The sequence below is a fragment of the Lepisosteus oculatus genome, chromosome 4, assembly GCF_040954835.1.
Source record: "Lepisosteus oculatus isolate fLepOcu1 chromosome 4, fLepOcu1.hap2, whole genome shotgun sequence".
Classification (NCBI taxonomy): Eukaryota; Metazoa; Chordata; class Actinopteri; order Semionotiformes; family Lepisosteidae; genus Lepisosteus; species Lepisosteus oculatus.
In genome coordinates, this window is record NC_090699.1 from 66,005,242 (window position 1) to 66,026,532 (window position 21,291).

Genomic DNA, 21,291 nt, shown 5'->3' on the forward strand with positions numbered 1-21,291 from the left:
GACTGTTACTGTAGCCGACTGTGACTGTTACTGTAGCTGACTGTTACTGTTACCGTAGCGCACTGCAGCTGCTGTTACTGCAGGGTCGTTCTGAGTCGTGATCTTCTGTCCTCACGCTGCCAGGTTGACACAGCAGTTGCGGAGGAGACGCGGGTGCGCGTGCAGGCCGAGGAGGCCAAGGCGACGGAGAAGGCCCAGGTGGCTCAGGCCATTGCGGACGATGCACAGAAGGACCTGGACGAGGCCCTGCCCGCTCTGGACGCCGCGCTGGCCAGCCTCAAGTCCCTGAACAAGAACGATGTCATTGAGGTATGGCATGTGACTTCACTGCATATCCAGGATAAAGCCCTGAGCTGTTGTAACTCATCGTTTGGACCTGTCTGGACTTATGTCCCTAATGCGTGTGTGGACATCAGGTGCGCGCCATGCAGAGGCCCCCCCAGGGAGTGAAGCTGGTCATTGAGGCCGTCTGCATTATGAAGGGTATCCAGCCCAAGAAGATTGCCGGGGAGAAACCAGGCACCAAGGTGGACGACTACTGGGAGCCAGGGAAGGGCCTCCTGCAGGACCCAGGGAAGTTCCTGGACAGCCTCTTCAAGTTTGACAAGGTCTTGTATCTGTATTTGACCGCGGGCAGTGATTTGAGATAGCGCTGACCACATAAAAGATGCTTTAAATGAATTGAAACCTGCTTCACTCCTGCTGCCTAGCACAATCGCCACATTTCTAAACCGAGTCACACTTTGCCCAAGTGCTTCCAAAGGTCACGCTTCTGTCCGGTTTGCAACAGAAACTTTAATTCAGCCGACGCTGCGCTGCTGGGCGGGTGTCAGCCGAAGCTCTAAACCCTGAAGCCACAAACTTACATGCTCATTTACACGAGGCTTGCTGTCTCTACCCAGCTGTACTTTTTCAAAGGGGAACTGCAGCACTATTTTTAATATGTCATGGTTAGAAGGAATTGGCATTATTGAGTGCATTTCAAACCACAGTAAAAATAAAATACACACTGTAACATGTAAATCCTCTCATTTACATCACAAAATAGCTGAAATTTTCAGGTACGCTCAGGTCCATATTCTGCGATTCAGAACGAGGCAACCAAACTACCAGTGGTGTGAAGGGACCTTATTACATTGCAAACAAACAGGCTGCACAGCCTGTACTTATTTGCTCATACATCACATCACTAAAGTCATCACAGTGACTAGTGTAGTGAAGGGCCCCTTCACAGCGCAATTCTCCCGAACCCTCACTCTCGCCCGTGGCCAGACCAGGGCTTTGCAACGACATGGCGACTTACTGTACTTTCACAGAGTTCACGAATTTATTTTGTTACCTAGACTTACCAGCTGGTCTTATAAATGGGGACTGCAGCTCCCCTTTAACACTGGCGTTTTCCCTTCAGGATAATATCCCCGATTCCGTGATTAAGCTGATCCAGCCCTACATGGACAATGAGGAGTTCCACCCAGCCTCCATTGCCAAAGTGTCCAAAGCCTGCACCTCCATCTGCCAGTGGGTGCGCGCCATGCACAAGTACCACTTCATCTCCAAGGGCGTCGCGCCCAAACGGGTAAGCAGCAGGGCTCTGGGGGCTGGGGGAGCCGCGGCGAGCATCGGTAAGAGTCGGCGCCCCGTCTGAGGGGGCGAGGCGCTGGTGTGAGGACAGCGAAAACCCCAAAAATAAACACTTAAGGGGGAAAAAAAACAAACGAATGGAAAAAGAAAAATGTGCCGCTTTGCACTGTGGCGTCCAGACCGGACTGTCCATGTCTAACGGGGTCCAGCCTGGGAAAAAACACACTTGAGACAGCGGTCTGCAGACCGGACTCACCCTGTCTAATGGGGTCCAGTCTGGGAAAAAACACACTTGAGACAGCGGTCTGCAGACCGGACTCGCCCTGTCTAACGGGGTCCAGCCTGGGAAAAAACACACTTGAGACAGCGGTCTGCAGACCGGACTCACCCTGTCTAACGGGGTCCAGCCTGGGGAAAAACACACTTGAGACAGCGGTCTGCAGACCGGACTCGCCCTGTCTAACGGGGTCCAGCCTGGGAAAAAACACACTTGAGACAGCGGTCTGCAGACCGGACTCGCCCTGTCTAACGGGGTCCAGCCTGGGGAAAAACACACTTGAGACAGTGGTCTGCAGACCGGACTCGCCCTGTCTAACGGGGTCCAGCCTGGGGAAAAACACACTTGAGACAGCGGTCTGCAGACCAGACTCACCCTGTCTAACGGAAAACGCATGAGGCCAAAAATCAAAAGAACTCAACCTGTCCCGGCGGAGACCACTGACCAGGCTCACACCTGCTGAGCTCCACTGGGCTGCCAGTTGTGAGGGGAAATGAAGGGAAAACGACGGCCTTACAGTCGCATCACAAACCCCTCCAGGACTGTGGCTGGAAGGTTCTCCCCTTGCGGGGTCTGCTCGCCCCTCCGGGGAGGCACTCAGTGTGTCTTAAAGCGCTTTAAGGTCCTTAATCAGTCAGGGCAGCTGTGCTTGCTAATGTCGGCCTTAATCCATTGCTCCGCCTCCACAGTGAACACACCCCCGCATTATGCCACAGCACAGGGTTCCATTCCTCTCTGAACATGCAGGGTGCTGAGAGCAGGAGGAGAAATGGTCTCTCTCTCAACCCCGTGCTCCGGGTTTTCCCCAGCTGGCCCTCCAGGAGGCGCAAGCGGACCTGGCAGTGACGCAGCAGGTGCTGGAGGAGGCGAAGGACCGCCTGGCCGCCGTGGAGGAGGGTATCGCCACACTGCAGGCCAAGTACCAGGACTGCCTGGCCAAGAGGGATGAGCTGGAGGCCAAGTGCCAGCAGTGTGAGCAGAGGCTGGTCAGGGCAGACAAGGTAAGCACCGGACAGGGCTACCAAATCACACGTTCTACTGGACACTGTGCTGCACATTCCACTGGGTATCGACTAAACTACGAGAGTGCACCACAGGGAAGGGAGTCTCCAGTCTTGATGACTGGAGTCCTGCAGCCTTAGCGGGTGCCTTGCAATTAGCAGCTGATTAATTAAATTAACAAACACAGGTGATTCAACTTATGTTTCGATGAAGTAATTAATTGGATTAAAGTCCAGAAGGACCCTTTTGGTCCTCGAGGAGTTGTCAATCTTTGAGTGCTTCGTACAAGTGCGCACTGATCCTCAGTGCATTGTGTGTGTGTGCACTGATCATGGGTGTATCGTGTGAGTGCGCACTGATCATGGGTGTATCGTGCGAGTGTGCACTGATCCTGAGTGCACTGTGCGAGTGTGCACAGTCCTGAGTGTATCGTGTGAGTGTGCGCAGTCCTGAGTGTATCGTGCGAGTCTGCCCAGTGCTGAGAGTATCATGAGCGTGGCACAGTCCTGAGTGTATCGTGGGTTTGCGCGGATCCTCACTGTGCTTCTGTTGTTTCTGTCAGCTGATCACAGGCCTGGCAGACGAGAAGGTGCGCTGGCAGGAGACAGTGCAGAGCCTGGAGTTCATGGTGGATAATGTAGCTGGAGATGTGCTGCTGGCTGCTGGATACGTGGCCTATCTGGGGCCCTTCACAGTGAGAACGCACCGCCTTTGCCCTTAACACATTCTAGTGATCCGATTTTAGATGTAAAATGTGGATTTTGGCCATTGTTGAATTTCCTCTAAATGTCAGACTTCATGTATGTTTAAGATGTGAAACAGTCACTTCTTGCTCCACAGGGGTTATACCTCGGTCCTGTCAGGTGGTCTGTAAGGGACAGTGATAAGTTTGGTTATGTACGCTGGGAACTATGATAATAGTAGAAAAGTTACAAACAATTGGAAGCTGCTGAAGTAAAACCAATTACTGCTCCCTATGTGTAGCAATGCATTGGTCAGGACCCTACGCAGACGGTATAATCCGGAAGTTAGTGGAAACGAACACGGGGAGGAGACGCCGAGGACCCGGGCAGGTTGACAAACGGGGGGGCGTGCTGTCGCTGGAGAGGAAGGCGTGGCAGCGGTGGGGGGCGGTTCCCCGGCGGTCGCTGATGCCCCCTCTGTGGTCTTTCTCCCCAGGGCGAGTACCGGGCTGCCATGGCCGAGGAGTGGCTCCAGGGGTTCAAGGAGCTGGGGGTCCCCCACACCAGTGAGCCCAGTCTCATCAGCACGCTGGGGGACCCCGTGAAGATTCGCTCCTGGCAGGTCAGCGCTGGGGGAGCCCGCAGTTTGGGGCTGACTGGCAGTGAGCACACTGTGCCCCAAGAATTTAAACAGATGTATTGAATTGTGCTGCTTTTATCTCTTGATATTTTCCTGCAAACATGAATGAATTGCTTATGCACAGATTCATGGTATTTTCTGTTCATGTACCTTTTAAAAGTGATGAACGTCCCATTGCAAGAATAACCAAAAACGAGCAGATGTAAGCGATGCAGGACCTTATGATGTAAGAATTCTTAACACCGTACGTGACCCGGTTTTCAGACTTGACACAATTGACTTAAAATATTTGTACGAGGTGCTAATCACTGTGACGAGCTTCTTTTCTAGGTGAATTTGTAAACTTAAGTTACTGATTCTGCTAAATGCACTCCTACAGCTGTCCTGACGTTGCACGCCCATGTTATTGAATGAGCTAAGATCAAGGCACTGGCTCCAGCTCCTCGGGAGCTAGTGAGAGACCTTTAGGGAACGTAACGCAGCACTGAGGCCTGAGCTGGAATGGGAGGCTGGAGAGAGGTGCCGAGCCCCCGGGCGCTGGCTCTCAGCCTGCTTGCCTGTGCCCGTGTCTGTAGATCACAGGGCTGCCCAAGGACACGCTGTCGGTGGAGAACGGCGTGATCGCGCAGTACTCCCAGCGCTGGCCCCACTTCATCGACCCGCAGGGACAGGCCAACAAGTGGATCCGGAACATGGTGAGACCCGGGGCTTGGGGCTCGGCGCCAGCTTGCTCACTTGATGTGCACCATCCAGGTGGGGGGGGGGAGGAGCGGATCCCCATTACCTGTAAAGTGCTGTGAGTGGGGTGTCCAGAAAAGCGCTATAGAAGTGTCAGGAATTATTATTATTATTATTATTAACTTCACTGGGCCAATTACCTGGTCAACTGAGCCGAGACTATCCCAGTCTTCTGCCCATAACTGAAGGCTGAATAAAGTCTGAGGGGTTGGGATTCTGCTGCACTCCTCGTGAAGGAGCAAACGTTCCCTGCCTCTGAAGGAGAGGAGTTTTTGGTTGATTTTCACGAGCTGGATTTCCAGCCCTGCGCAAAGTGAAAACAAGCTCTCATGTCTTAACCGATGCAGCATCAGCATCTCGCCACCTGCAAGCACAGCGCTCCACCTCCACTCTGGCCACACCGCCTGCTCCAGATTGAATTAATTAGGTGGGCGGTTTTCCCACGGTGAAGGAAACGGATGGGTTGTGTTTTTGGCTTTGGCGAAAACTGTGTCCCTCGTCTGTTTCGACGTTAGATTCTGTCGGGTTTCGAAAACTCACTAAATCCGGACTGACCGATCAGAGCCTGGACAAGAGGCGGGCCGTTATTGTTGGCTTTGTTTTGCACCCACCCCGGCAGTGGTTTCAGGGGCTGTCGACCTCCAGAATGTAAAACCCCCAGAGAGTTCAGATCTCTTTCACAAGTGTGTCCGGTCCTGCGTGACCCCCGTGTGACCTGTGCCCGTGTGTGTGCGCGTGTGTGTGCGGCGGCGGCGCGCGGCTTCAGAGGAAGGACAGCGGCCTGGACGTGCTGAAGCTGAGCGACCGGGACTTCCTGCGCAGCCTGGAGAACGCCATCCGCTTCGGGAAGCCCTGCCTGCTGGAGAACGTGGGGGAGGAGCTGGACCCCGCGCTGGAGCCCGTGCTGCTGCGGCAGGTCAGAGCCGCCGACTGGCCGCCCCCGCTGTAGAGCACGCCCGGCTCTTACTGGCTCCCGCCGGGTGCAGAGATCCGCGAGGCGGCTGCCTGCAGCCCGGCTCAGCAGCGCGGGTCTGGGTGTTTTGTGCTCCGCAGACCTACAAGCAGCAGGGCACCACCGTGCTGAGGCTGGGCGACACCGTGATCCCGTACCACAACGACTTCCAGATGTACATCACCACCAAGCTGCCCAACCCCCACTACTCCCCCGAGATATCCACCAAGGTCACGCTCATCAACTTCACACTCTCTCCCAGGTAAGGGCTCCCAGCCCCTCAGCCTGCTCCTTCCCATGCGCCTCGTCCCAGGGCTGGGCTCACCTCCCTGAGGTCACTGCGCTCCTTTCATCCAGAAGGTGATGTCATTCCAGCCCGCATGGGTGTGGTTATTGGGTGGTGGAGGTCCAGTTGCTTACCGATTTACTATTCTCAGACACCAACGCTGAACATCAGAGTCCAGTCTGTGGTTTCCATTTCCCCGCGTTGCATGGTGGGTTTAGTTTCTTCTCAGATGGTTTTGTCTCGGTCTCTACTGCGCTGTAGAGAGCTCTTATCGCGGACCCGCACAGTAAAGATACAGAGAAGGTCTAGCACTCAGAGATTGCTCCTGTAAGCGGGCTCCCCCTGTCTCGGGCAGTGGGCTGGAGGACCAGCTGCTGGGCCGCGTGGTGGCCGAGGAGAGGCCCGACCTGGAGGAGGCCAAGAACCAGCTGATCGTCAGCAACGCCCGCATGCGGCAGGAGCTGAAGGAGATCGAGGACCAGATCCTGTTCCGGCTGAGCTCCTCCGAGGGCAACCCCGTGGACGATGAGGAGCTCATCAAGGTGCTGGGGGCGTCCAAGGTCAAGGCCGGAGAAATCAAGGTGCGCCACGCTCCGCGCGCTACACTCTGTGCCACTCTGTCCTGCGCTGCCCGCGCCACAGTGCGACGGTCCCAACGCCCACCCGGACACCGGACTCACGCTCCGTGCCTCATCCAGAGGGAAACACCAGAGGTTACAGCTCCTGCGCTTGCAGAGCAGAGCGTGTTTGCGAGTGCTTGCTCTTTCTCGGTTTTCCCCGTCCTTTTTCACAGAAGTCATCACACAGGCCGAAAATCAAGAGATCATGAAATGTTCGATGCTATAGGACGCGTCACGAAAGCGCAGTTTGCATACATCAGTTGGAATTCTTCTCTCGTGTCTGTAGCTAGATGACAGATAGGTTTTTATTGATCACTGGGCTCAGAAAGTTGCAGAGCCCCCCCCCCCGCAGTCTCCCACTGTGTTTCCCCACGAGCGGCGCTCGGTGCTGCCCAGTGACTGGGCCCGCCAGGGTGGGACTGACCTGCGCCGGCCGCCTCCTGCAGGCCAAGGTGACGGCAGCGGAGCAGACGGAGCGGGACATCGACGCCACGCGCCTGCAGTACGTGCCCGTCGCCGTGCGCACGCAGATCCTGTTCTTCTGCGTCTCGGACCTGGCCGGCGTCGACCCCATGTACCAGTACTCCCTGGAGTGGTTCCTGGGCATCTTCATGGCCGGCATCGCCAACTCCGAGAGAGCCGGTGCGCACTTCTCCGCCGTTCGGCATTCTAACACACCTTCGGTTCGGTTCAGTTTGTCATACGCACAAGTGCAGTGAAGTGCTAATGAAACCTTTAAACATCTAAGAGCTCAACATGCAAAAAAGGATTTATTGAGTTTATTTATACATACAGTACGTTCCTGCCATCTTTAAAAAATGAGTTAATCTCGGCTTACTTTCAGATCTCATTCTTGTTAATGTACTGTTGCCCACAGATAAGTGTGTTTAATAAGTCTTTAATCGGTTTAATAAGCTGAGGCTAATAATGTGCATGTGATGGCAGTATAAAGTCTGGGTGGAAACGGTGCTCTCTGACACTGAGTCTCAGCAGTGTCAGGCTGTGAGGGCTGTGTCAGAGGTTACATGAAACAGGAGACAGAGTGACTCTGTTCTCATCCTCAGCAGATGATTCAGGCTGCAAGGCACAAATATCAGTGTGAGTTTCCTGAGTTTGAGAGTAAAATTACAAGAACACATCAGGATCCCTTCTGAGCTACAGTGCGATCTGTTAGCACTTTGCTCTTTCTTTCCTTATCCGATTTGCGCTTCCCCCTCTCCTGACCTGGCCCTGCGTTTCAGACACGGTGGAGAAGAGGATCGTCAACATCAACGAGTTCTTCACCTTCAGCCTGTACAGCAACGTCTGCCGCAGCCTGTTCGAGAAGCACAAGCTTATGTTCGCCTTCCTGCTGTGCGCCCGCATCATGACGAACGAAGACAAAATCGATATGGTGAGACCCGTCCGTCTGCTTGTCCCAAAACACTGCCCTTCCCCATCCTTCCTCTTCCTCTGCACCCGTCCCCTGCTCCATCCCTGCAGGCTCTGCGTGGCTCTTCCCTCCAGAGCTGTCCAGACTAACAGAAGAGTGATGTCTGATCAGCTGAACCTGGCTATGAGCTGTGAAGCCTGTGAAATCCCCTAGGCTCCGTGCTCCGTGACACTTTATGTGTAATCAGGCATCTCGTGTGAACAGACTGGTAGGCCTGTATTGCACCTGCCTTGACTCCTGCTTGTCTGCTCCGGGCCCCAGGTGGAGTGGCGCTACCTGCTGTCCGGCGGGACCGTGCAGGGCCAAACTCCCAAGCCGGTGGCGGACTGGCTGTCGGAGCGCGCCTGGCAGGACGTCCTGGGGCTGTCGGCGCTGAGCAGCTTCTCCGACTTCGCCGAGAGCTTCACGCACAACCTGGAGGGCTTCAAGAGGATCTTCGACAGCGCGGAGCCACACAGGTGCGCCGCCCGCACAGGATGTGCTGTGGTGTGATCGATTAAAACGCCCAGCTCTGGCGAAAGCTGAAGCTTTGTGTGCTGGCTTGCTGGGTGAATTCCCTTAAAGCCAGCCTCCCTCAGGCTCGTTTCCAAGCACACCCCCTTAAACCTGCCAAGTCCGGGAGCAGAATGTGAACGTATGAGTCACGTCTGTTCCGGGCTTGGAAAGTTCCTGGAAAGTTCCTGATGAATACAAATCTCATGATCACTGGCTGACCTGCACATTATTTAAATGCCTGGCTGGTAACAAACGTCAACAAGCCTCTAGTATCTTCATTCTTGACCTTGAGGGAGCGGTTCTCATCCCGCACCCATGTGGCTCTGTGTTCTCCTAGGGAGGCGCTGCCTGCCGAGTGGGACTCCCGGCTGGACTCTTTCCAGAAGCTGCTGGTCCTGCGCTGCCTGCGTGCCGACTGCCTGACCCTCGGGATGCAGGACTTCGTGTCGGCCCACCTGGGGCAGCGATTCATCGAGCCGCAGGTGCGCTCCCCACTCCGCTGGCCACGCGCCGGGTCGAGCTGAGTCACACTCAGTCATGCTGAGCTGAGATGAGTGAATAATGAATAATGCTGTGGTGCTGAGGTGAGCTGCCCCATGCAGAATTGTGCTGAGTCGAGCCGAGTTGTGATGTGTCTCGCTGAGTCATGCGATGCACTGGGAAAGGATTTTTGGTGACTGCAAGAGCCATCCATCAGTGATCACACTGAAGGGTTGTTTTCTGAGTCTTGGCCCTACCAAGGACGCCCTGTGCGTCATGTCTGAAGCAGCAGAGTTAGGTCCTTCAGGAGAGACACAAACCAAGGTCCTGCAGTCAGTGACTCTGCAGTGTCTCTGTTGATACCGATGTTTAACCCCCTGGTCTACATGGCTCCCTTGGAACAGAGAGGACTGCTGAGTGACAGTTTGTTAGCAATCAGTGGTCTTCTGAGAGCTGGGAGGCCCACGATTGCCGCTCACTCCGGTCGTGTTATTGATCGAGTCTTCTTTTCTCTGACGAGCGACCCTCCCTCATCGCCCCCTTCACCCTCTTCCTTGGTCTCCTCCTCTGCTGCAGACGGCGGACCTCTCGGCCGTGTTCAGGGAGTCGTCCCCCTCCACCCCTCTGATCTTCGTGCTCTCCCCCGGGACCGACCCCGCCGCCGACCTCTACAAGTTCGCCGAGGCCATGAAGTTCTCCAAGAAGCTGAACGCCATCTCCCTGGGGCAGGGCCAGGTGAGAACTGGGAAAAGTCCTGCTTGACCCACATCCTCCGAACCACCTGCTCCCGAGACAGAACAGGACAGAACAGAATCTTGTATGTTTTGTTTCTGTCACAACATCTCCGGTTATGAATTGTCCGGGTGCTTTCTGGACTGGATGCAGCCCTCTGTTAGGGCAAAGCAAGGGTAAAGCCATTGAAAATGACGGGCTTTCTCCTTTCCCAGCTGCAGGTGATGGACTGCTGATAAAAGCTTTTGTGTCTGACAGTGTTATTCCTGCCACAGCCCGGGGCTGTGCTTCACAGTGTGAAAGAAAGTGACGTCGCTGTGCTTGCGTACAGAGGGCTCTGACAGCTCCTCCTGCACTCTGTGAGGGAGATGTGAGCCCCTTGTACCCAGCACCAAGGGCGTGGTCATATTGTTCTTATCATGGTTGTGATATTTGGTGTGCAGGGCCCGCGGGCAGAGACGATGATGCACAGCGCCATGGAGAGAGGAAAGTGGATCTTCTTCCAGAACTGCCACCTGGCGCCCAGCTGGATGCCCTCACTAGAGAGGCTCATTGAGACCATTGACATCGACAAGGTGAGGCGCAGACAGGGGGCCAGGTGGACAGGCTGAAGCATGCTCTGATGTGCAGACCGACCTGCAGACACACAAGCAGGCACAGCCTTATTGTCTCCAGAGTAGAACATATACCTTGCTCCTTATGGCATCCAACTATAGCAGGAGACAGAAACCAGTGTGGGAAGCACACTTTGTAGGACGCTGCAATGCCCGTTCAGTGAGCAGACTGAGCCCTATGTACCAGACATCACCAGTGTAGGACAACCCCAACCTGGCCAGAATTGTCCAGACAGTGGAGCACAGTGGCAAGGTCAGCCAGGCCATCCTTGTTCTGCCGGTCAGCAGGGCCGGGCCTGCGATGACCCATGTGACTGTGAGCCTGTGCCAGTCCACCTGCCCCCGATGAAAACTGCCTCTCCTGGCACTGAGGGACTCACAGCCTGACAGTGGCAGAGGATTCTGACAGGGCGGGTCTTATAGGAAAGCACACATTGCCCTTGATCCCCTTGGTTCATAGAGGAGGGATACCAGTAAGCTGAGCTGTTAGCCACTGGCAGCTCCAGTGTGTGAGAAACAGCCGGTTCCAATTAAAAATGAAGAGCAGACAAGACCCTAGTGACTGTGCCTTCCCCCCGATCTCTGATTCCAGGTGCACCGGGATTTCCGCCTGTGGCTGACCAGTCTTCCCAGTAACAAGTTCCCAGTGTCCATCCTGCAGAACGGCTCCAAGATGACCATCGAGCCCCCCCGCGGCATCAAGGCCAACCTGCTGAAGTCCTACCTCAGCCTGACGGACGACTTCCTCGGCTCCTGCTCCAAGGTGGGGCGCGCTCAGAGAGCAGGAGCTCTCTCGGGGTCCCCTGCTCCAGCCACATGGATCACCCCATTGTCCTGCCCCTCTCCACTGCCCCCTCTTCCTTCCCTCTCTCTCCGTGTCTCTCTTGCTCTCTGCTTCTTCAGTCAGATCCCAGCCCTTATCTCACAATGCTCACACACTCCCTGCCTCCTTCACTCCCTTCCTGCTGGGCTGTGCTACTGTTCCCACTGCACGATTCTGTTCCTGCTCCGTTTTTTTGATGAAACGGTGTGGCACTTGCGCGCTGCAGCTGCTGCCCCGGACGTCTGCTTTGCTCCGGCTCACCCTGTGCTTTGTCGGCCCTCGCGCCGAGCGACCGTCTCGGCTGACGCTGTGTCTCCTCTGCAGGTGGGCGAGTTCAAGTCCCTGCTGCTGTCGCTCTGCCTGTTCCATGGCAACGCCCTGGAGCGCAGGAAGTTCGGCCCCCTGGGGTTCAACATCCCGTACGAGTTCACCGACGGGGACCTGCGCATCTGCATCAGCCAGCTGAAGATGTTCCTGGACGAGTACCAGGATATCCCCTACAAGGTGCGGCGGCCCTGCAGGATGAGCAGGCATCAGTCACCTCTCTGCCCGGTCCCTCAGTCCTGCAGCACTGACCGGCCATTAACACATGACGTGATATTGATGGAGAGCAGCCCAGGCACTGCCTCATACCCTCCAGATAATCTGTCTCACTCAGAATTCTCCTTCTGAGAATGAATTAATTAAATCTTAGGAAGAACAGGTCATATTATGCATCACACATGCAGACTAGCTCTATGTGATCAGTGAGATTATTTTTCAGTGCTTTAAGCAGTGTTGTATTAAACAGAAACATTAGAAAACAATGCTGGCAGTAACCAAACAGTGGATTGGGGACAGTACAGATACAGTATGTGCGTGATATACCCAGTATCTTATCTTATTTGCAGTTATATGCACTGTGTGGATAGTGGCGACCAACTGTTGACTCTCTTGCTTGCGTGCTTCCCCTTGTTCTCCAGGTGCTGCAGTACACAGCCGGGGAGATAAACTACGGGGGACGTGTGACGGATGACTGGGACCGTCGCTGCATCCTCAACATCCTGCAGGATTTCTACTGCCCTGCCGTGCTGAACGAGGAGCACGCCTACTCCCAGTCCGGCATCTACTGCCAGATTAGCACCACCTTGAACCTGGGCGTGAGTGATCTCTGACCCACAACCTCCTCAGTGTGTGAACACAGCTACACTGTCACCCCCAGCACTCTCTGACCCACAACCTCCTCAGTGTGTGAACACAGCTACACTGTCACCCCCAGCACTCTCTGACCCACAACCTCCTCAGTGTGTGAACACAGCTACACTGTCACCCCCAGCACTCTCTGACCCACAACCTCCTCAGTGTGTGAACACAGCTACACTGTCACCCCCAGCGCTCTCTGACCCACAACCTCCTCAGTGTGTGAACACAGCTACACTGTCACCCCCAGCGCTCTCTGACCCACAACCTCCTCAGTGTGTGAACACAGCTACACTGTCACCCCCAGCACTCTCTGACCCACAACCTCCTCAGTGTGTGAGCACAGCACAGCTACACTGTCACCCCCAGCGCTCTCTGACCCACAACCTCCTCAGTGTGTGAACACAGCTACACTGTCACCCCCAGCACTCTCTGACCCACAACCTCCTCAGTGTGTGAGCACAGCACAGCTACACTGTCACCCCCAGCACTCTCTGACCCACAACCTCCTCAGTGTGTGAGCACAGCACAGCTACACTGTCACCCCCAGCGCTCTCTGACCCACAACCTCCTCAGTGTGTGAACACAGCTACACTGTCACCCCCAGCCCTCTCTGACCCACAACCTCCTACGTGTGTGAGCACAGCACAGCTACACTGTCACCCCCAGCACTCTCTGACCCACAACCTCCTCAGTGTGTGAACACAGCTACACTGTAACCCCCAGCGCTCTCTGACCCACAACCTCCTCAGTGTGTGAGCACAGCACAGCTACACTGTCACCCCCAGCGCTCTCTGACCCACAACCTCCTCAGTGTGTGAACACAGCTACACTGTCACCCCCAGCACTCTCTGACCCACAACCTCCTCAGTGTGTGAACACAGCTACACTGTCACATCCAGCGCTCTCTGACCCACAACCTCCTCCGCACAGCTACACTGTCACACTTGGAGCTCCAGGGACACCTCCATTCTGCCTTTACTTCTGCTCAGCCACACCCACATCTCCCCGCCTCTCTCTGCTGCCCCCCTCTGTCCTGCTGCAGGGTTATTTGGAGTACATCAGGAGCCTGCCCATCAACGACACTCCCGAGATCTTCGGCCTCCACGACAACGCCAACATCACCTTCGCCCAGAACGAGACCTTTGCGCTGCTGGGAGCTGTGCTGCAGCTGCAGCCCAGAGCCTCGACCAGCGGGGGCAAGGCCCGGGAGGAGGTGGGGGCCTGGGGGGTCCCTGTAATAGGACAGGGGAGAAACTGGGAGGTCATTGCCCTGGGATAGTGGAGAAACTGGGGGACATTGCCTTGGTAGAGGGGAGAAACTGGGGATCCCTGCAAGGGGATAGTGGAGAAACTGGGGGTGACCATTTGTGGGAAAGGACTTTAAGATGAAAAGACACTATGAAACATAAACACTGACAATGAGATCATCTGGCATGGTGATCTGACACACTCAGGGTAAAAAAAAACCTGCATTAATTCATTGATTGATAAGCAGGATTCACCTGTCCTCCTGCTGTAGTGCAGAAGCCCTGCAGTGTGAGTAAAAGGGAATGTTTCAGAACGGGCTGTCTCTCCTCTGCCTGAACGAGGGCTACTGAGCCAGGAATCTGCGTGGGATCAGAGCGTCTCCTCTCTCCTCAGATCGTGGAGGAGATCGTGGGTGGGATCGCAGAGAAGGTGCCCCAGCCCATTGACGTGCAGGAGGTGACCAGGAGGTACCCTGTCCTGTATGAGGAGTCTATGAACACTGTGCTGATCCAGGAGGTCATCAGGTGAGACACAGCCCCTGCTAGGGCCCCTGGAAACAACTGCTGTAGGCAGTGTCTGTGTGGGTCCTAATGCCCCAGTATGGTGACGGGGACACTGTACTGTAAAAAGGCACCTTCCTTTGGATGAGACGTAAAACCGAGGTCCTGACTCTCTGTGGTCATTGAAAATCCCAGGACGTTTCTCGAAAATAGAGTAGGGGTGTAACCCTGGCGTCCTGGCCAAATTTCCCCCTGGCCTTTACCAGTCATGGCCTCCTAATAATCCCCTTCTCTGAACTGGCTTGTACCCACTGAGAGCTGGTGTGTGGGGAGTGTCCTGGAGCACTCTGGCTGCTGTTGCATCATCCAGGTGGGCTGTAACTTCGGTGCTGGTGGAGATTACCTGTAAAGTGCTTTGAGTGGAGTGTCCAGAAAAGCGTTACACTGTATATAAGTATAAGGATTGTTATTTTTTCTATTAGTTGCCAGAATGCACACTTATCTCCGTCACATGCTCAGTCAAGTCAGGTCGGTTGACATGCAGCAGGTACAGACCGGCAATGTCGGGGCTGTGTGGCTCAAGACTGGGGTGAGCCCTTTTACTGGCTGAGCCACACAGCAGCCTGGTGCAGGGCACATCTCGGCAGAAATAGACACAGCATAGCAACTTACTCTCCATTGCATCAGTCACTGCTGCCACCTCCTCCACCAGGTGTGGAAGTACTGTAGAGGGAGTGGGATTTCATTTCAGCAGAGCTACAGTATGAGGTTTATCAGGCTTTATCTGTACACATTTACTGCTGTAGTTCTAAAGAGCAGGCCATCCAGAGACCTCTGGTCAGGCCTTTGAACAGGAGAGTGTAAGGCTTAAAGCAAGACCTACAGCTTATTCTCTCTCTCTGGCCTCTCTGTTTCTCAGGTACAATCGCCTGCTGGGGGTGATCGCTCAGAGCCTCAGTGACCTGCTGAAAGCTCTGAAGGGGCTGGTGGTGATGTCCTCTGAGCTGGAACTCATGGCCAACAGCCTTTTCAACAACACTGTGCCACAGATGTGGAATGCCAAGGCAAGACCCCTGACCCCTGACCCCTGACCCCTGACCCCGTGCTTCTCTAGCCAAGGACTGGCATAGCTCAGAAACTTTGTCTGACCGCATAGTAGAACCTCAGAATATCAGAGTGAAAAGACTGAACTCTGGGGCCCAGGGGGAGAGTGTTCAGGTGTAGTGTGTAGTGTGTTTAGGCCTCTCCCTCTCGGCTCCACTCTGCAGGCTTACCCCTCCCTGAAGCCCCTGGCCTCCTGGGTGTCAGACCTGCTGCAGAGGATCAGCTTCTTGGAAAAATGGATCTCCGAGGGCATCCCTCCCGTCTTCTGGATCAGCGGATTCTTCTTCCCGCAGGCCTTCCTGACCGGGACACTGCAGAACTTCGCCCGCAAGTCCGTCATCTCCATTGACACCATTTCCTTCGACTTCAAGGCATGTCTACACACCGCTGCTGTCGCTCCAGCGCACGCGTCCCGGCCGCAGACCGTCACCCTCACAGTTTGTGTGTGGACCCCCCCCCCCCCCCACAGGTGATGAAGGAGACCCCCAGCGAGCTGGAGCAGCGCCCCGAGATCGGCTGCTACATCCACGGGCTGTTCCTGGAGGGGGCGCGCTGGGACCCCGCGGCCCACCAGCTGGCGGAGTCCCGGCCCAAGGAGCTGTACACCGAGATGGCGGTGATCTGGCTCATACCGGAGCCGCACAGGAGGGCGCCCGGCACGGGGGTGTACCTCAGCCCCATCTACAAGACCCTCACCCGCGCAGGTCAGAGTCGGCCTCTGCCGCCCGTGACCGGAGGGCCCTGGTCTAGGCTGCGCAAGGAGTGGCTGAAGCGTAGAGGGGTTCGGTAAAATCGCCAAGTTATAAGATCAGATCACTTTATTGGCCATATCAAATTTCTTGCATTAGGAATTTGTCTTTTCACATACCCCAGCTTGTTCTCCGTGAGACTCAAAGACACAGACGGGGAGAGAGAAGCTGGGGGTCAGAGCGCAGGGTCAGTCATTTATGCGGCGCCCCTGGAGCAGTTGGGGTGAAGGGCCTTGCTCAGGGGCCCAAGGGAGTAGGATTCCTCTGCCGGCCGCGGGATTTGAACCGGCAACCTCCCAGCCACAGAGCCACCACACCGCCCATGGTTATGGTACAGAACACGAAAGGCAAAGCCGTACCATCAGGCTGGTCCACTTTGAAAACGGATCTCTGTGAAGCTGAGGAAGGCAGGCCAGCCTGAGTTTGGGTGGGGAATCGGGTTCCTGTGGACAACAGTGCTGCTGGGCCAGTAGGTGGCGCTCTGCCCCTCTAGCCCAGAGAACCCAGGGATGCTGTGCTTTTGGGGATTGAGAAGCAGAACTGATTTTCTGATTATGTGTGATCTTTAAAGATTCCACTGCACTGAAACCCCAGCATCCTGGTTAAATTCCACTGGAGCCTCAGACCGGGCAGGTCCCAGTCCCCCCAGCAGTCCTGTTGCATTGGCAAGTGCAGCCAAGGAGAAGCCTCTATGTGAGCAGCAGCCTGTGGGGAGGTCTCTGCTCCTGACCTGAACTGGGGTAGCGCTGTTTCAAGCCATCACTCCTGCTGAGGACACTGTAAACCTGCAGACAAATCAGAATTATTCATTATCGTGCAAGTGCCCCTCGAAGATCGAAATCACTTTCTCGGCAGTCCTTCAGGTTTGTTGGGGTGGGAAGAGAGCGCTGACATACTGACTCATCTCCAGAGGAGCTCTGAATTTCCACCACGTCTGTCTGCCTGTCTGTTGTTTTTGGTCGTGAGTTTAGATAACAAATTGCTCAACGCTTCAGGCAGCAGAGCCTGAGGACAGCAGCCGGGGTCACAGTACTGTGCTTTTTCTCCACAGCTATCTCACGGCTTCTCAAGGCGGAGACAGCCTCTCTGTCTCTCTCTCTCTCTCTCTCTCTCTCTCTCTCTCTCTCTCTCTCTCCCCCAATCAGAACCGTGGGGAGACCAGATAAAAGAGGCCCGCTGTTTGCAGCATTCATGCACAGCCTGTCAAGGGCACCTTCTGTAGCAGCTATTTGTTCAGCATTCCTACGCAAGGTGTCTGCGTGTGTCTGTGAAAAATGCAGCCAGACTTCCATTTGTGTGGAGTCGCAGCCCACAGGCTCCGGTCCCAGCCCAGCAGAAAGCCCCCGTCGCCTCTGGACGAACCGGCAGGGACCAAGCCTGGCGTGCTCACCACGCTACGCCACAGCGGGAGGTGTTTAAGAGTGTGGTCACGCTTGCTGCTAGCCTGTTTTCATGGCGACCCCAGCTGGCCAGCAGGTACCACCCCAGCTCAATTGCACTTTCCTTTTCTGGCCTTTCCGGCCGCTCGTGCCATGAGGAAATTCAGAACGCATGGCGAGACCCATTGCCCAGACCCTGGAATATGGACAATATTACTATTTTAGATTTTTCAATTTTCAAGTAAAAAAAAAAAACACACAACCCTTTTCTCAAATGGTCTGCTAGTCAATGTATTGAACAAGGTTTCTAGGTGGAGTCAGTTTCTCTTCAGAAAGGACCTGTTGCATTTGGTCCTCTCTCTGTGATTTCCTGCACACAAGTTCACCTGCTGGAGGATGATGTTCAAAGCCCATTTTCTCCAGTCCTAATTTTACTACTCTTTTTATAGCTTTGAAAACATATTCTGAGTAAAAAGAAAACAGTTTCTCTCTTCCGCTTCACGTCCACATTCTTGCTCTGACGGCTTCTGTGTAGCCCAGTAACCCAGACACAGCTGGTTCGGGCCTGAGCCAGTTTGCGGGTGACCAGGGCATGATACCCAGGGCTTACTGCAGAGCAGTGACCCCTGCGGCCCCCCTGGACACAGAGAGAGCTGCATCGTTCCTCAGGTCGGTGCTGGCCTGCCCCGGACTCTGAGCACCGCTCTGAGAGGATGGGTGCCCACTGCCGCGCAGGCAAGAGCTGTAGCCATTGCCTGACATTAATAAAAACAACTAAAACTGGACATTACAAGACACTTTTAAAAAGTTGCAATTGCATTCAAAAAACAGTGGACATAATCCATGAATCTACTGAAGAGTGTTCCTAAAACAGGAGTGGCCTTCTCCTCGACCTCGAGTCTCTCTCACTCCTCCTCTCTCTCCCTCTCTCCTGTCGCAACAACCCCTCATCTTCCCCCCACTGAGGGCCTTGGGATCTACTTTCACACTTGGAAGTGAGATCCTGAAGCAGCCCTGCCTAACCGGAAGGAGCTGCATGATCTCATGGTGCTCTCCGTGCCGTCATGTATCGGAAATCTGAAATGTGTCAGTTGCTTTTAACACTCTGTAAGTCGTGGGCAGTTGTTTCTGTACTGAGTTCAGCCCCTGGGCCTGAGGGCCTCTGCTCTGAGCTGCTCCTGTTTCTCTTGCAGGGACTCTGTCCACCACTGGTCATTCCACCAACTATGTCATCGCAGTGGAGCTGCCCACCGACAAACTGCAAAGACACTGGATCAAGCGAGGGGTGGCGCTCATCTGTGCCCTGGACTACTAGACCCATCAGCGCGTCTCCCACCTGTGCAGCACTGCGCAGAGACTCTGCACTCTCCACTGGTTTTCCTATCGGCCAGAAGCAATTTAAATAAGTTTCAGATACAGGGCTTATTAAGGGAGGCAGCATGAGGAGGGCTTTTGTGCCAACATTAAAACACGCAAAAACATAAAGGTTATCGTCAGGTTATTTAGTTGGGGTTTTCTTTTGTAGATTCCAATATTTGTAAAGAATATAGTATTTTGGGCAGTGTTTGCACAGAGCATTGTGGTTTCCAGGTTGGAAAAAGGAGGAATCTAGACTGTTATGCACTGTAAACCAATAAATTGTTGCAAAAGGATGTACAGTAACTTTATTGTTTTTGTTAATCTGAGTTTGCAGTGTACTGCAGCCCAGCAGCCTGTATTTCTGACATCTATACTAAGACGTTATTTTTAGCTCTGCTGAGCTCATTGGTTTGCTCTTCAAGCACTTCGGCTACCCTGTCCTGAAAGACACTTGAGGTGAGCAGCAGCCCAAGGCCTGAGGCACAGCGCCCCCTGTTACAGGCACGCAGGCTGCTGTGTCACTCCAGCTGCTGTTTGGTGTTTTGACCATTAGTCTTATTTATAGCTGACAGAATCATTCAAATAGATTTTACATCTCATAAATATTATTCTTTTTCAGATGGGGAAATTAATTACTAAGATATTCTACAACTGCTTTAGGAACTGCGTGTTGACAGCTTCTATATTCCAGTATTCAGAGGCAGTAACTTTGTCTGCTTGTACTGTGTGCAGTACCTTCCCCCCCAACTGCAGTTCCTTTGTGTCTCTGTTTTTTTTAAAAGTTTATAATAAATTTTCTGCAATTATTCTGCAGCTGCAGTTTATCACCAGCAGGTCTGGAATAAGAGCCAACTCTCGGAAAGTACAAGGGGATGGACATGTGGTACTTGTTACCCCAGAGGTGACCAGAGAGTCTTCTCAATATGGAGATCTACATTCTTCTTTTTTCTTTGTTCGAGAAAGGCACCCTCCTCTCGTCTATGCAGAGCCTCTGCTTTTAAGACAATTCCTGCTACGTTAGGCCATTCCAGATCTGCAATTTAACCTTCGATCCAGTCGGGACAATTAGATTACTGACACTTGGGGCTGCTCACGCACCACTGCCACAAACCCAATTACAGTCAGACAGCACGAAGAGCAAGGAGTGGAAATTACTGAGGCCCTTCCCGCATGACAGCAGCCCTGACAACCAAACACCAGCTGATATCGGTTTCCTCGCCCTGCCACACGTTCGAGAGAGACGCCGCCGTGCGCGGTCGTCATAGTGCAGGAAGGCTGTGTTTGCGTTTGCGTTTGCGTTTGGATTTGCTACAGAGCCCAGGGCTGGTCAGAGGCGAGGAGCTCTGCTCTCCCAGTCCTGTACCACTCTGCTTCATGCTCCAGCTGTGCTGCTTGGGGAGGGAGGGGTTCCAGAACAGTGGATCCAGTTGTTCTGGAAGCACTGGGCTCCTCTGCCCCTGTAATCGTCCCTCCTGCCCTCTGGCGCTGGGGCTGTGATGAGGGAGGGAGCGAGGAGCAGGAAGCTGCCATTCTTTAAAGTGTCCCTCTTTCACAGGCTGGAAGAGAACAGCCAAAATGACAGAATCCTAGATATTCTAGTAGGGAGACATGGTGCATTCTGTATTCGAATACGGCAGTAAGTTGGTTTTAAAATGCAAGCTCATTTCAAGTGAGGTTTCCTGGGACGTGACGCCAGCAGAGGGACCTGGAAGTGCTGAGGGAACAGAGACACAGGCCTGGGCTTTGCAACTGCAAACTGCCGCAGTACAGCAGCCAGGCCTGAACGAGCTCTGCGCCAGCTCGGCCACACACGCGTTCCGCTTCTCCTTTTGTCTCCCTCCTTCCTGTGGATGTGCAGAATGACAGTGCACTTTCTTTTCTCCTCGGGTCATCTGTCCAGGAATGTCAGCCTGTGCCAGCTCAGTGTTGACTCGCTGCAGCTCAAAGCCTCCTTTCCTGGCATGACAGGCTTGCGTAACGTCTTACAAAGCGTTTACAAGAAAAGCTCATTGCTCAAGGCTGAGGCACTAGGGAAAGGGTGGGATAACAGGCACAGCAGATTATTTTACACATGATATTCAGGTGTTGTAAATGTTGTAGCTATTTTTAAAACAATTTTAGCACTGTCGTCCAGTCGCTTGGTTCAAGTCAGCTCTATGCCCTTAATTGATTAAGACAGTGATTCTCCAGTGGAGGAGCAACTAGCCTAGGTGTGGGAGGGCTAGAGAAAGCCAAAATATGTTTGGATTGCTGCAACAGCACCCCCCTGTGGCTAGGCAAGAGTAAGAAGAAAAACAGCCCACAACTCCATCTTTTTAACTCAGCTGTGACGTCTGCGTACACCGCATGTCACCTGCACAGGTCTCCCAAGGTGTGGTGTCAGCACTTTAAAACAAACAGGAGGAGCCCCTGTGT

General features: G+C 54.1%; 1 protein-coding gene across 4 annotated transcripts in view; it reads left to right on the forward strand.

The window, feature by feature from the left end:
• The window catches only part of dnah1 (dynein, axonemal, heavy chain 1), a 58,093-nt gene extending 38,924 nt beyond the window's left edge, over positions 1-19,169 (forward strand). For 2 of the 4 annotated variants that reach the window (XR_011189507.1, XR_011189508.1), the window contains 26 exons: positions 124-309; positions 417-608; positions 1,409-1,576; positions 2,668-2,859; positions 3,423-3,554; positions 4,040-4,165; positions 4,759-4,878; positions 5,688-5,837; positions 5,975-6,135; positions 6,515-6,740; positions 7,226-7,421; positions 8,021-8,172; positions 8,473-8,669; positions 9,044-9,188; positions 9,763-9,921; positions 10,362-10,493; positions 11,125-11,295; positions 11,680-11,859; positions 12,318-12,494; positions 13,580-13,750; positions 14,179-14,309; positions 15,205-15,349; positions 15,554-15,760; positions 15,859-16,093; positions 17,190-17,614; positions 18,711-18,796. Coding sequence is in view for 2 of the 4 variants with exons in the window: in XM_069189619.1 (XP_069045720.1) it covers positions 124-309; positions 417-608; positions 1,409-1,576; positions 2,668-2,859; positions 3,423-3,554; positions 4,040-4,165; positions 4,759-4,878; positions 5,688-5,837; positions 5,975-6,135; positions 6,515-6,740; positions 7,226-7,421; positions 8,021-8,172; positions 8,473-8,669; positions 9,044-9,188; positions 9,763-9,921; positions 10,362-10,493; positions 11,125-11,295; positions 11,680-11,859; positions 12,318-12,494; positions 13,580-13,750; positions 14,179-14,309; positions 15,205-15,349; positions 15,554-15,760; positions 15,859-16,093; positions 18,711-18,832 (4,173 nt within the window). In the remaining 2 variants the exon portion in view is untranslated. Of the gene's footprint in view, positions 1-123; positions 310-416; positions 609-1,408; positions 1,577-2,667; positions 2,860-3,422; positions 3,555-4,039; positions 4,166-4,758; positions 4,879-5,687; positions 5,838-5,974; positions 6,136-6,514; positions 6,741-7,225; positions 7,422-8,020; positions 8,173-8,472; positions 8,670-9,043; positions 9,189-9,762; positions 9,922-10,361; positions 10,494-11,124; positions 11,296-11,679; positions 11,860-12,317; positions 12,495-13,579; positions 13,751-14,178; positions 14,310-15,204; positions 15,350-15,553; positions 15,761-15,858; positions 16,094-17,189; positions 17,615-18,710 lie in introns of all 4 variants that reach the window. The other 2 variants (XM_069189619.1, XM_069189620.1) reach the window with 1 other exon arrangement.
• Positions 19,170-21,291: the final 2,122 nt, after the last annotated feature.